The following is a 14,381-nucleotide window of genomic DNA, read 5'->3' as shown; positions in this document are numbered from 1 at the left end:
TTTTTAGAGTTCCAATTTTTTTAAGCATAAATCTCATTTTCTTTATTCTTCCTCCTTTCATAATTTCATATAAATCAGTGGTTTTCACCACACAGTATCAGGTGACAATGTGAATATTTAGTGTCTGCAAATCTCTTGTAGCAATTCTATTATGCACCCATACACAAAACCATTTTAGTTGTGCAAAATGGAAGACAGAATATTTGCATTCAGAAAGAACAAGTCCAACTACATAAATATATAATGTACATTAACAAAATTAGGAGGAACATTGGAAATAATCTTAATTGCCTTAACACTCTTTTCTCTACAAAGTGACAGACTCTTGTTTAAAAACATTTTACAACTTTAATACTTTATTGATTTAGTCATAGTAAGCCATTATCATAAAGAAAAACTGATTACGATTTTACTAACAGTTTCTTTAAAACCACATTTACATTAAAGTAGAGCACCAATTCACATTTCTTATCCTTTTCTTAACTTTAAAGACTTGAAGTAAAATGATCTTTTCTGTTAGATATCTCTTTCATGGAAGAAGAGGAAAAAACAAACTCAACTAACTGCTGCCTTGATGGGTTCTGCCTACAATGAATATGTTTCCTAGAAACTGTCGCTAACTCAAGTAAAGAATAAAATATGACAAAATAAACCAGTTTACCAAGGAACAAAATTATTTCAATTCTTTTTCAAGTAAGTCAAAAATTTGTTCTCTTATATTAAACAGTTGAAAAATATCAACCTGGAGAAAACTGGGGCCGATGTCCAGACTAAGTTTCCAAAAGTCAGTGAGTTCGCTTGTCTTCTGTGTTTTAAGGGACTCTTTTCCACATTGGAGGCAATTTAACTCTTTTAGAACATAGACTCAGGAGAAGATAATGATTTTACCAGCCAACCCTTCCAGGGAGCTGGCCTATTTATCTTCATGGGGCACAGAACATACAGTCAGTACTTTTAACATATGTTTGTTAAATGAATACAACTTGCAGAAAAAAGTTTTATGTCCAAATGCATTAAAAAGAGGTAAATACTCAACACAATACTGAATATAGAGACAATATGTACTGAGAATTCTACACTTGCAGTCAAGGACTAAATTTCTGCTAGCCCACTCCCTACAACAATGTTGTTTAGTTACTAAGTTATATCTGACTCTTTTTCAATCCCATGGACTGTAGCCCGCCAGGCTCCTCTGTCCATGGGATTTCCCAGGCAAGAATACTGGAACAGGTTGCCATTTCCTTCTCTAGCGGATTTTCCCATCCCAGGGATCAAAGCCAAGTCTCCTGTATTACACGCAGATTCTTTACCACTCAGCCACCTGGGAATCCCTTATAACAATAATTAAGTCAAAAACCTCAGAAAGTAACTAAATTACATACTCAATTCTAAATCAAAGTTTAAAATAAAAGGCTGTAAGAAAATACGAAATGCCATATTTACCCAGAAACCCCCTCTCTGGGGGAAATGACGCTAGTCACACTAATAAACTTAGTTTCTCTCTCTTTCTTTTTTTGGCTGAGTGGTATGGCTTGGCTTGCAGGATCTTAGCTCCCTGCACTGGGAGCTCTGAGTCTTAACCACTGACCATCAGGGATCAATAAGCTCTAAGTCAAGCAATTGGTTGAAAACTTCAAGTGAATATAAAGAAATTCTTAATTTAGTGACTAGGGAAAACAAATAAATTAACTAAGTTGACAGGATAGGCACAATATAAAGAATTTCCAAGTACTTTTAAAAAGAGTCAACTAAGCATTTTCTAACAGCTCACCTCAGCTGCTGGGGATTTTCATGGATACCAACCACCCAGTAGTGGTCAGATTTTCCTTTACAGTGTTCTCTTGTGTTACATACAGGAGTCCATGTATGACCAAGTCCTCTGTTAAGCATTCGAACAATGCCTTCTGAATCCACATAACATGGGGTACCTATATACCAACAGAAAAACAAATCACCTGGAATCATAGCTATGTATTTGTTAAATAAACCTTTCTTTCAAAAACACACACTGATCATTTAATCTTCAATTCAAAACAAAAACAAACACCTCCTCCAAAAAAACCAAAAGGGCAAATAATCCAAGATTATTTCCTGTAACATTTCATTAACCACAGAGTAAGACTTAACTGAACAAAAAGGAAAAAAAATCTGCAAGTGATATGACTTAAAGAGGGCGGAAAAAAAAAAAAACCTGATGAATTCAGTGAAAACTATGCCACCTGCTGGAAGACAGCAGTTTTTTAAAAAGCCAATTTCAGCAAAGAAGTTAAAACTTGAATCTGATGATTCCTTAGTCAAGAGAGACTTGGAAAAACGAGCAGAACCTGATGCAAGGTGATGATATAGAGAAATGTGTCTTTACTATTCTTCCTCCCCCTCTCTCCTGGTCTCGTCACTGTTCTGTTCCCAACAGTTCCCCACTGCTCTCTTCCTAAACTTACCTGGGGAACAAGTAAGCATCCCTGTTTCCCCACCTACTCTGCCCCCATTTCAGGAAATGCACGGTACATTTCCCAATTGTCCTTTTCTTTATCTGAGACTTCACATCCCTCTTACTAGCAGTTTCCTCAGGGTCTAGATCTGATAGGTAATTGGAAGAAAAAAACCAAACCGATAAAAATGGAAGTTATTAATGATCACATTATTAAAGCATAAGTGACTAATATCTCAATAGAAAACACATTCAGAAATGGTTGGATTTTGAAAAACAAACTGGAGTTTCCAATGATGAATCATCAAGAATAGAAATATTTAAGCCAGAAGACAGGGTTGACAGGTGCCTTAAAATAAGGCATGCCTTAGTGTCCTTCAAACATCTGTCATAACCCACTGAGTCTACAACAGGACACTGTTCAGTAGAAATATGTGAGCCACAAATATAATTTTTAATTTCTTAGTGCCACATGAGAAAAGGGGGATAAATGTGAAGGCAATTTTAATAATATATTTTATTCAATCTAATATCCAATACTATCATTTTAACATGTAATCAATGAAAAAAAAATTACTGAAATTTTTTACATCCTTTTTTTCATACTAAGCCTTCCAAATCTGGAAAAGTATTTTATAGTTATAGCACATCTCAACTCAGATTAGCCACTTTTCAAGTGATCTCAGCAGCCACGTTTGGCTGGTGGTTACTGTAGTGAACAATGCAGCGATAGAAAATTCCTGATTTCCACGTAGACTCTGCTAGAAAAGCCACAACTTGAACAGGTATTTGTATCTCCTCTTTGCTAGCTAATAAACTTTCAGAAAAATTTATTTCCCTCTTAGTAAGTTTTCTAATCAGAAGAGGACATCTTGTACATAAAACAGTGGCTACCTTGCCTGGAAATCCTAGTTTTCAGTTCTGTTAACATATTAAAATAAAGTAATTTAAACATAAAATATAGACAAGTTATCTTTAAACAAATTAATTAGGAATAAAATAATGAAACAACTTTCTTCTTGAAAAATATCTTTAATATAAATAAATTTATCTTGCCTTCAGCTGAAAATCCAACCCATACAAGATAGGATTTCCTTGTAAGAGGAAGAGGATCACCATGCAAAATTTGTTTTTTCTTTTTCCCTAGCTCTAGCAGTTGAACTCCAAGGCACTGATCCCCATCAAATCCTGTACCTAGTGAGAAAATGTAAATATAAGTCAGGTATCAATGGTTATTTAGCTATAATGCTAAATTATAGTTAAAACAATTAATCTAAATTATTTTCTGTGAATTTAGGTTATTTTGTGATAAGCTCCTAGATTAATTAGCAGTACTTTTTATAGATAATCTTTTTATCTGAGGCACCAATAAGGCATTAGAACAGTATGTTACATAAAGTAAAACTTTACATAAAGTGGTAATGTACGTGGTAATTCTCAAGAATTGAGATTTATAAGTGGTAATTCTCAAGAATATAACTGTAAATATTCAAAAAGTGGTAATTCTCAAGAATATAACTGTAAATACTCAAAACGTATTTACAGAGAGCTTTCTTTGTACCGGGTAGAGGCTGTAATGTAAATAAGACAACGTCAGTGTTCTCATCAAATTCATATTCAGGTAGGAGAGGAAAAACCAATTTAAAAAAGAAAGAAAATACTAAGGGTCATCACTGAGGATTAAAATACTAATGTGATACAGAGGGTCACACGGAGTGGCTACTTTTAGACTGGACAAAGGTGACCTTTGGAAAAAGTGAAATTTAAACTGAGAGATGGTTTGCAAGTTGGAGCTGGCCATACAAATGGTAAGAGGAGGAGCACTATAGGGGACAGTTAACAAAAAGGGCCTAACGGAACAAACATGGTGATTTCGAAGAACACAAAGCAGTCAGTAGGGCCAGAATCGCTGACAAGAGAAAACGTAGTAAGATATGAGGCTGAAGAGGCAGGCAAAGGTCAGATCATGTAGGACTTTGCCACCCGTGAAAACAAGTTTGAGTTTTATTCTACAAGCAACAGAAAATCATGAGAGGAATCTGTGCAGGAGAGGGAAGTGACTGGATTTATGTTTTTAAAAAACTACCAGTAAGAACTGAAGATGAAAAGCTAGTTAGGAGGTTATTGTAACACCTAAGAGATGATGTCTCATTTGGACTGAGGTTTTAGTGGAGGTGTGGAATGTGTTGTGTGCACTGACATGATATGATTTTGCTGATACAAGTGATGCTAGGGGTGTGAGGGAAGAGAAGGATCAAAGATAACTCTTACATTTCTGCCTTGAATATTGGTAGTACGCCATTTATCAAGATCAAAAAATGAAGAAGCAAGTTCAGTGGGGGAAAAAAAGCCCAGAGGCTTTACTGTGACCAAGTTAAGTTTGAGGTGTATATCAAAACTCTACATAGAGATTTCAAGTTGACAATTGGATATGTAAGTCTGCAGATACAAGAAGGGAGTAGGGTTGATGATACTAACTTACAAGTCATGAACACAGAGATGTACTAAAGCCATGGGTCTTAAAGAAATAACCCAGGATAGTTTCTCAAACTGTATTTTTTGACTTGTGAGTCATAAAATTAATCCAGATCAGTAACCTATTAAGACAAGTCTTAGCACAATGACGGGTACTGAAGATAGAATATGAAGAATACAAAAGAATATAAAATACTAGGGAAAAAATCTACCTCTGTGATAAACAATGACAAGCTGTTCTCCATGTCCAGCCATTGACACAATAGGCCCAGGGAGACTGAAGACTTCTTTTTGAACACCTCCAATGGTAAACAAGCGAAGAAGCAAGGAGCTAGTGGCAGCAGCAGCCCATCCCTGACCAAGACATATGGCTTCAATATCTTCATTTGGAGGCATGTCTACTATCCATTCTTTGCTCGAATCCCAAGAACTAAGGTGCAGGCAGTGAAGCTTGCTAAACAAGACAAAAACAATCAAACTTTCACATTTGATATTGTATATATATATAAAACTAATGATACTCAAAATCAAGTAACAAAGTCAAATAGTTTATTTTTCTATTATAACAAATAGAACAAAATCAAATAGTTTATTTTTGATAAACAATAACAAAATAAAAGTTTATTTTTCTATTATACACAAATACTGGCATCTTTATATGCCATATAATATACCAAAAAAATGACCGTTTATAAACAAGACAGCTTTAAGAAAGTAATTATGAAATATCCTTAAAATGTACTATGTTAAAACTTTCCACAGTCATGTTATTAAAGAATATTTAAAGATACAGGAAAATGCTCACATGTTAAATGGAAAAAAACCCAGGATAAAATCAGCAGAACATGATCCAAGGTTACACACACATACAAAAATCATGACTATATTTTTTAAAAGAAAGGAAGCATCAAAATGATCAGCAAGAGTGCTCTCATTGCCAAAGACAAAAACAAACCTTTAATATGGGAGAATAAAGAGGAAAAAAATTAAATATTATCACACCAGGGCGATTACCAGCCACTGCTAACAATTTGATTTGTGCTTCCAGTCTTTTTACTTTTCCATCTATATATACACGTAAGTTGTTATGAAACTCAAGCTTCAGAATGTAGATGTCATAGTATTTAGAATCAGAGGCAATACTGATTTCCTGAATAGTAATTTTAAATTCAAATTTAAAATAAAGGGCAATGGGAATTATTCCCTGGCAGTCCAGTGGTTAGGACCCCTTGCTTTCACTGCCAAGGGTGTGGGTTCAATCCCAGATTGAGGAACTAAGATGCCACAAGCCACGTGGGCACAGCCAAAAAAAACTGACCTAAGTAAATCAGAAAAAGACAAAATACCATATGATATCACTTATATATGGAATCTAAAATATGACAGAAATGAGGTGAGGGGTCAGTTACTCAGTCATGTCTGACTCTGTGACTCCATGGACTGTAGCCCAACAGGCTCCTCTGTCCATGGAATTCTCCAGGGAACAATACTGGAGTGGGAAGCCCCGATGAAAATGAACATATCTACAAAACAGAAATAGACTCACAGACATAGAGAACAGACTTGTGGTGGCCAAGTGGGGAGGGGGGAAAGGATTGGGAGTTCGTAATTAGCAGATGCAAACTAATGTATATATAGGATAGGTAAACAAGTTCCTATTGTATAGCAGAGGGAACCATAGTCAATATCCAGTGATAAACTACAATGGAAAAGAATATATATGTACAACTGAATCACTGCTATACAGCAGAAAGTAATGCAGCATTGTAATCAACTATACTTCAATAAAAAATTAAAAACAAAAGGATAATATTGTCCAAGACTGTGAAATAATATATCTAGGAAAACAAAAAGAAGAACAATCATCAATCAGGAAATCATAACAATCCTAACAATCTGAAATCAATATTGCACATGGAGCCAAGGGAAGAACTGCAGGGGGAGCAGCGGGGAGGCTTATGAGTCTGGGGTTAGCAGATGCAAACTAGTATATATATAGGGCTGGATGAACAATGAGGCCCAAATGAACAGCATACGGAACCATATTCAATAGTCTGTGATAAACCATAATGGGAAAGAATATAAAAAAGAATGCATATATAACTGAATCACTTTTCTATATAGCAGTAACTAATATAATATTGTAAAACAACTATATTTCAATTAAAAAAAACTGCACATGGAAATAAATGTTCTAATTATGTAAGATATTCTGAGTTAGACACTAAGTCAACAGTGACTGAGTAAACTGATTTAATTCAAAAATCAAGTACTGAGTTGATTTTACATTGCATAAATTAGGAAACCAATTAAAATATTAAAATGACCCAATCTTGTATTTCTCAGGCTTTAATGCATACTCTTCCACCTGAGGATCTTGTTAAAATGCAGATTCTGACTCAGAAGGTATGGAGTTGGGTCTGTGATTCTGTTTTCAACATGCTCCCAGGTGACCATGCCTGTAGTTTGTGGACCATACACTGAGCAGCAAGGAGTGTATCAGTCAGAAGGATTTTAATTTCAAATAACCTGGGAGTTAGTAAGATCTATGATCAAATGTATAATAAGCACCATGATCAGCTTAAAAAATTAACAGGAGAGGGCAAGCTGAAATAACAAAACTGAATAAAATGCTTTCTTCTTTTAAAAAAATACAGATTCTGCATCCATTGCTTTTCCAGCTTAATTTTCTTGTCTCCATATCTACCTACCTACCCCACCTACCTACCTACTAACATATCTAAGAAGTCTGAAGTATATTAAGTCAAAAAGTCAAAATGATAAATAGTACTCATAAAATTTTTCAATGTGTTCCCTCCTCCCTTTTTTAAAAGAGAAGTTGCAAATCTAATCTACAGTGACAAAACCCAGATCAGCAGTTGTTCAACTAGAATTAGACTAAATGTTAATTGTTAAGAGTAATTATATTTGAGAGAAGAATTCTTCAGGCAATTTTCATTTTCTAAAAATTCTGTACTACTTAAACTTGCTTGTTTACAATTAATATGTATATTATTCTTATGAAAGAAGGGGACAATCAGGCAAAATCAGACATATGTTCTGAGGTATTATAGGTGTACTGTATTTGTACTAAGTTCTTCGACCTGAAATTCCATACTACAAAAGATTTATAATTTTGTTTTTTGTCTTACAACTTTATGTACTGAATTTCAAAGTTCAACAGTAATGAAGTTCTCCTAAAAATCTTGAATTTACCTTGCTAGTTCATCAGTGCTTTCACATGCCAACAAAACAGCTTGATGGGAAAGATCTGCTACTGTGTAGTTAAAAGTGTTCAATAAGTGTGTTGCATGGTGCATAGAGGTATCATGGAATTCCACATCTATGGCATTGTCTTGCTCATCATTATAGCAGCGAATAATTCCAATAGAGTTCCACACCTACAAACATGTTAAGGTTAAATACAAGTGAGAAAGATTAAAGTTCTTAGAATCAGCAGGCTAAAATACTAAAAATTAACAAATAATGTAGTCTGCATAAGGGATTAAGTTATGGAAGCAACCACTTTCAGGTAACAGGAGATACTTGAGCATCAGAGCAACAATTACTAATTATCCTTTTCCTCATGAGAAGGTACACACATATTTATTAGCAAATGTAGTATTTTACTTAATATTTTTAAAGTATATTACTTTCATAAAAAATATTTTACAATTGGCCTTTGAACAGTTGAACCATTAAATTCCTCAAAGGAAACATTTCAAAAGTTTATTTACAAATATGGATATAAATGACTGCATACTTTTTTGGCCCAACCAAATGGTTTATAGTCATGGCATAAATATATACATTATAAGGCAGCATAAATTGATACCATTTGAAAACCTGTATTCCACTCATGTACATTACTGGCTCCCCCTAAGCCCTAGTGTTTCCTTTATTCTACCACAAATATAACTATTAATATAAAGTACTTAACAATATTAGAAAAATTAAGATCTATCACTTGATGATGATGACTGATGAGACAATAAAAAGTTTTTCTTTTTAAATAAAACATCACCTTTAATATTTATCTATAAATTTATGCCAGGACCATACCATTCAAATAGGACAACTGTTCAAGTCCTCAGTGGAAAAACTCAAGCAGTCAACAAATAAACATATTAAACTTTTTTAGCTCTTAAATTTAAGACAAAAAGTTAATGTAGTTGTTTATCCATAAATATTTATTAAATGCCTACTGTGCCATACCTTGTTCTAAGTGCTATCAATAAACAAAACAGAAAAATCTCTACACTTGTGGAGCAAAAATTCCAGTAGCATGGGTAAAAGGGGCAGACAATTTTTTACAGTACTTATTACCTTCTGATACTATTTTATACTTTCTAAAAAACACCTTCTAACTAGTCTTTTCGAATCTGTACAATCTTCTATATAAAACTAACATGAGAAATAAAAGTTGGAAGCACAGTCAAGAGAAACTGCAAGATATACAGTCACATTTACTTATGTTCATTATATGTCATTTTGTGAAGCAGAATTTTATTTAACCCAATTTTCAAAAATCAGATTGAAATAAGATTAAAACTGTTAGTTAACCATAAAATAAACCAACCACAAAATTATAAGCAACCAAAGTGCTCCAAGTCAGTTAATGAAGGTTTTTAAAACATATTTTTTACCAAACAAAATTAACTATAATGAGATAAAATGTTAAAGTGAGATAAAACTACTTTAAAGTTACATGCAGACCAGCGGCTTACCATGAATCTGTGAGTGAGATGCACAGGTGTAGAACCTGACTGGAATGGCTTCTGCCGGGGAGTCGGCATAGGACCATCATAAAATGGCCTCTGGGATGCTACAACTGGTAGATTATGAATGCTGCCTCCCTGATCATCTTCCTCTTCTTTGAAAAGATGAGAACCAATTTTTAGCATTGTAACATCTAGAAAACAAAGGATTATAATTAGAGAATCATAAATACCAGCTATCTTGGAAAAGTATTGTGAAATCTACTAACCATGTCCAATCATATTTAATAATACTAACATGCTATTTGCCTCTTTCACTGTGTTAATATCTGTGGTAATAGTTCAAACGTCAGAGGGTTAAACTGTTGGTACCTTAGCATGAAGTAAGTCAGTGGCACCAATGTGTATTAGCAGTCAATGTATTGTCAACCAACTGCAGGAAAAATAGTAAAAATATTAATTTTATTAAATTTTGAGTTTTGCATAGACTTTAAAAAAATGTTCTCTGTGTTAAAATGGGAAATGTGTATACAGAATTGGGATGACTGTCTCCAAAAAAAAAGCATTTGTTGAGCTGTAAGCTTAATTTTTTCATGTAACAGCATTTTTACCTAAAAGAATGCCAGATAAACTACAGTTATACCAACTCAGGAATGTGGTAAACATCTTCTTAAAAATGAAGTGAACTGGTCATTTAAGAAAAATAACTGACAGAATTTGTGGTTAATGATAAAATTTGAGCTTTCAAGTGAAAATCAGAATAATGAAAAACCTGTATCTGCCACCATGAACTTGACCGCTTCTGATAAGATTGGTAATGATACTAACAAATATTCTCAATAACGTGCCAGTATCAAGAAGGTCTGCAAAGCTCAATAAACCAGCATTTTCCAAATTACCAATGCATATGTGACAGAATCAAGCATGGTAAAAGATCCATTCAAAGCTCAAGTTAGACCAATGGATTTTAACATAATAAGAGAGTTGGAAAGTTCACCAGCAAGTTTTCAGATTCCGCATTGCAAGTAATCTTTAAGAAACTATCATTTGCTGCATTTTGGTAAAGCATCAAAGAAGAATATCTGTAGTTATTTCAATAGACTTATTAAAAATACTTCTCCCTTTTCAAACAATATATTGTGTGAGGCTAAATTTTCTTCATATACTTCAAACAAAACATGTATGGCAGTAGACTGAGTCTTGAGGCATGTGAGGGAATTCAGTTAGCTGTCTTCTACGCTAAGATTTGCAAAAGGGTAAAGTAACACCACTTTTCTAACTTTTATTTTCTAATTGTTATTTTCATAAGAAGTATTATTTATGTTTACATATAATGAGTTTGTTGTTAAAGTGAATATTTTAAAAATTTCTCAGTTTTAATTTCTAACATAGTAAATAACAATAAACATAACTTGGCAAACAATTTTCTTTGGGATCCTCAAAAAGTTTAAGAATGTAATGAGTTCCTAAGACTAAACATCTGAGGAGTACTATACTATAAATCCTGCATGCTTTAAATGTAGCACAATTTACCATTAACATTGGCATTTTACTTGGTAATGTTCAAATGTGTTAATTTTAGTATGTAAGTTGTAATAATCATTTATTTAAAGGTTCTTAATTATAATCTCAATATCTTAAACAGATACCAAACTATTCAGGTCACCTATTTCTTGAGTTAGCCTGGCAGTTTGTGCCTGTCAAAGAATTTGTCCATTTCCGGCTTCCCTGGTGGCTCAGTGGTAAAGAGTTTGCTTGCCGAGGCAGGAGAAACAGGTTCAATCCCTGATCTGCCAATATCCCACAGGCTGCAGGGCAACTAAGCCTATGCACCACAACTATTGAGACTGTGCTCTCGAGCCCAGGAACTGCAGCTACTGAGCCCACATGCCTCAGCTACTGAAACCTGCATGCCCTAGAGCCCATGCTCCCCAACAAGAGAAGCCACTACAATGAGAAGCCCTCACTGCAACTAGAGAATAGCCCCCACTCACAACTAAAGAAAAGCCCTCTCAGCAACAAAGACTCAGCATAGCCAAAACGAGGTAAATAATAAAAAAGAATCCGTCCATTTCATCTAAGATGTTGAATTTATAAGCATAAAGTTGTTCATAACATTCAGTTACTAAACATTTGTTAATAGCAGTACTATCTTAGAGAAATATAACGTGAGTTATAAATGTAATTTAAGATTTTCTAACAGCCATATTTTAAATAGTAAAAAAATGCAGGTATAATTAATTTTAATAATATACTGTATTTAAAATATAATTTCAGTAAGTACTCAATGTAAAAAAAGGCCAGATATTTTACATTCTTTTTGTACTGTTTTCAAAATCTTGTCACATTTAATAATCACAACATATCTCAATTTGAACTAGCCACATTTTCAGTGCTCAATAGCCACAAGGGGCTAGTGGCCATAATATTGGATAGTGAAGGTCTATGGGATACACAATGATGATACACCTTCACTACTTATATCAAGCATTTGTGTCTTTCTTTCTTGATCAATCAGGATAGAGATATAGCAGTTTTATTGACCTTTTCAAAGAATTAGCTTTTGGTTTAACGCTAGCAAAGTAATGCTCAAAATCCTTCAAGCTAGGCTTGAATAGTACATGAACTGAGAACCTGCAGATGTACAAACTGGATTTAGAAAAGTCAGAGGAACCAGAGATCAAATTGCCAACATCTGCTGGATCATACAAAAAGCAAGAGAATTCCAAAAAATCTACTTCTGCTTCATTGAGTATGCTAAACCTTTTGACTGTGCGGATCACAACTAACTATGGAAAATTCTTAAGAGATGGGAGAACCAGATCACCTTAACTCTCTCCTGAGAAACCTCTATGTGGGTCAAGCAGCAACAGTTAGAACCAGACAAAGAACAATGGACTGGTTCCAAATTGGGAAAGTAGCATGTCAAGGCTGTATTTTGTTACTCTGCTTATTTAAGTACATCATGCAAAACACTGAACTGGAAGAAGCACAAGCTGGAATCAAGATGGCTGGGAGAAATATCAATAACATCAGATATACAGATGATACCACCCTTAAGGCAACAAGTGAACTGAAACTAAAGAGCCTCCTGAGGAAAATAAAAAAACTGGCGTAAAACTCAACATTCAAAAAACTTAGATCGTGACATCTGGTCTCATCACTTCATGGCTACTAGAAGGGCAAAAAGTGAAGTAACAGTGATAGATTTTATTTTCTTGGGCCCCAAAATCACTATGGACAGTGACTACAGCCACAAAATGAAAAGAGGCTCACTTCTTGGAAGAAAAGCTATGACCAACCTAGACAGCATAGTAAAAAGCAGAGACATTACTTTGCTGACAAAGATGTGTATAGTCAAAGCTATGGTTTTTCCAGTAGTCACGTACAGATGTGTGAGTTGGACCATAAAGAAAGCTGAGTGCCAAAGAATTGATGCTTTCAAATTTTTGGTGCTAGAGAAGACTCATGACAGTCCCTTGGACAGCAAGGAAATCAAACCAGATAATCCTAAAGGAAGTTAACACTGAATATTTATTGGAAGGACTATTGCTGAAGCTGAAGCTCTAATACCTTGGCCACCTGATGTGAACAGCCAACTCACTGGAAAAGATCATGACGCTGGGAAAGATGGAGGGCAGGAGGAGAAGAGGGCGACAGAGGATGAGATGGTTGGATGGCATCATCGACTCAATGGACATGAGTTTGAGCAAACTCCAGGAGATAGTGAAGGACAAGGAAGCTGGCATGCTGCAGTCCATGAGGTCACAAAGAGCTGGGCACAACTTAGTGGCTGAACAACAACAAATACCTTTTGGTTGTCTACTCTTCAAAAAAAATTTAACAGCTTTATTGAGATATAACTGACATACCATATAATTGACCCATTTAAAGTGTACAATTTCATGGTTTTTGGTATATTCATAGAAATGTGCAACCATCAGCACAATTTTAAAATGTTTTCATCACCTCAAAATGAAACCCTGTACCTCTTAGCTATCACCCTCTATTTCTCTATTCATCCTTATGCAACCACTAATATACTTTCTGTCTCCACAGATTTCTCTGTTCTGGAAACTTTACATGAATGGAATGATGTAATTTATAGCTTTGTGACTGGCTTCTTTCACTTAGTATAATGTTTTCAAGGTTTATCCATGTTGTAGCCTGTTCTTTATTATTTCCTTCCTTCTGCTTGCTTGGGATTTAATTTCCTCTTTTTCTAGGCTGCTAAAGCAGAAGCTTTAGATCATTGTTTTTTTAAGGATGAAATGTTTTTCAATATATGTATTTAATAGTATGGCAACACTTCACCAACTCAATCATCAGTCAGTTCAGTTGCTCAGTCATATCCAACTCTTTGTGACCCCATGTACTGCAGCACACCAGGGCCCCTCCCTGTCCAACACTCCCAGAATTTATTCAAACTCATGTCCATTGAGTCAGTGATGCCATCCAACCATCTCATCCTCTGTCGTCCACTTCTCCTTTTGCTTTCAATCTTTTCCAGCATCAGGGTCTTTTCAAATGAGTCAGTTCTTCGCATCAGGTGGCTGAAGTATTGGAGCTTCAGCTTCAGCATCAGTTCTTCCAATGAATATTCAGGACTAATTTCCTTTAGGATGGACTGGTTGGATTTCCCTGCAGTCTAAGGGATTCTCAAGAGTCTTCTTGAACACCACAGTTCAAAAGCATCAATTCTTCAGCACTCAGCTTTCTTTATAGTCCAACTCTCATATCCATACATGACCACTGGA

General features: G+C 34.8%; 1 protein-coding gene across 1 annotated transcript in view; it reads right to left on the bottom strand.

Moving 5' to 3' along the window:
- WDHD1 (WD repeat and HMG-box DNA binding protein 1) overlaps positions 1–14,381 on the bottom strand; it is a 49,347-nt gene that overhangs the window by 13,250 nt on the left and 21,716 nt on the right. The window contains exons 11-15 of the mRNA XM_068964855.1: positions 9,634–9,818; positions 8,123–8,307; positions 5,119–5,360; positions 3,488–3,625; positions 1,772–1,928 (exon numbers count right to left, since the gene is read on the bottom strand). Of these exons, the coding sequence (XP_068820956.1) occupies positions 1,772–1,928; positions 3,488–3,625; positions 5,119–5,360; positions 8,123–8,307; positions 9,634–9,818 (907 nt within the window). The remainder of the gene's footprint in view (positions 1–1,771; positions 1,929–3,487; positions 3,626–5,118; positions 5,361–8,122; positions 8,308–9,633; positions 9,819–14,381) is intronic.

Source organism: Capricornis sumatraensis, chromosome 2 (assembly GCF_032405125.1).
Source record: "Capricornis sumatraensis isolate serow.1 chromosome 2, serow.2, whole genome shotgun sequence".
Lineage (NCBI taxonomy): Eukaryota > Metazoa > Chordata > Mammalia > Artiodactyla > Bovidae > Capricornis > Capricornis sumatraensis.
The sequence above is the reverse complement of the archived record's forward strand: the minus strand, read 5'-3'. Positions and strand labels throughout refer to the sequence as shown.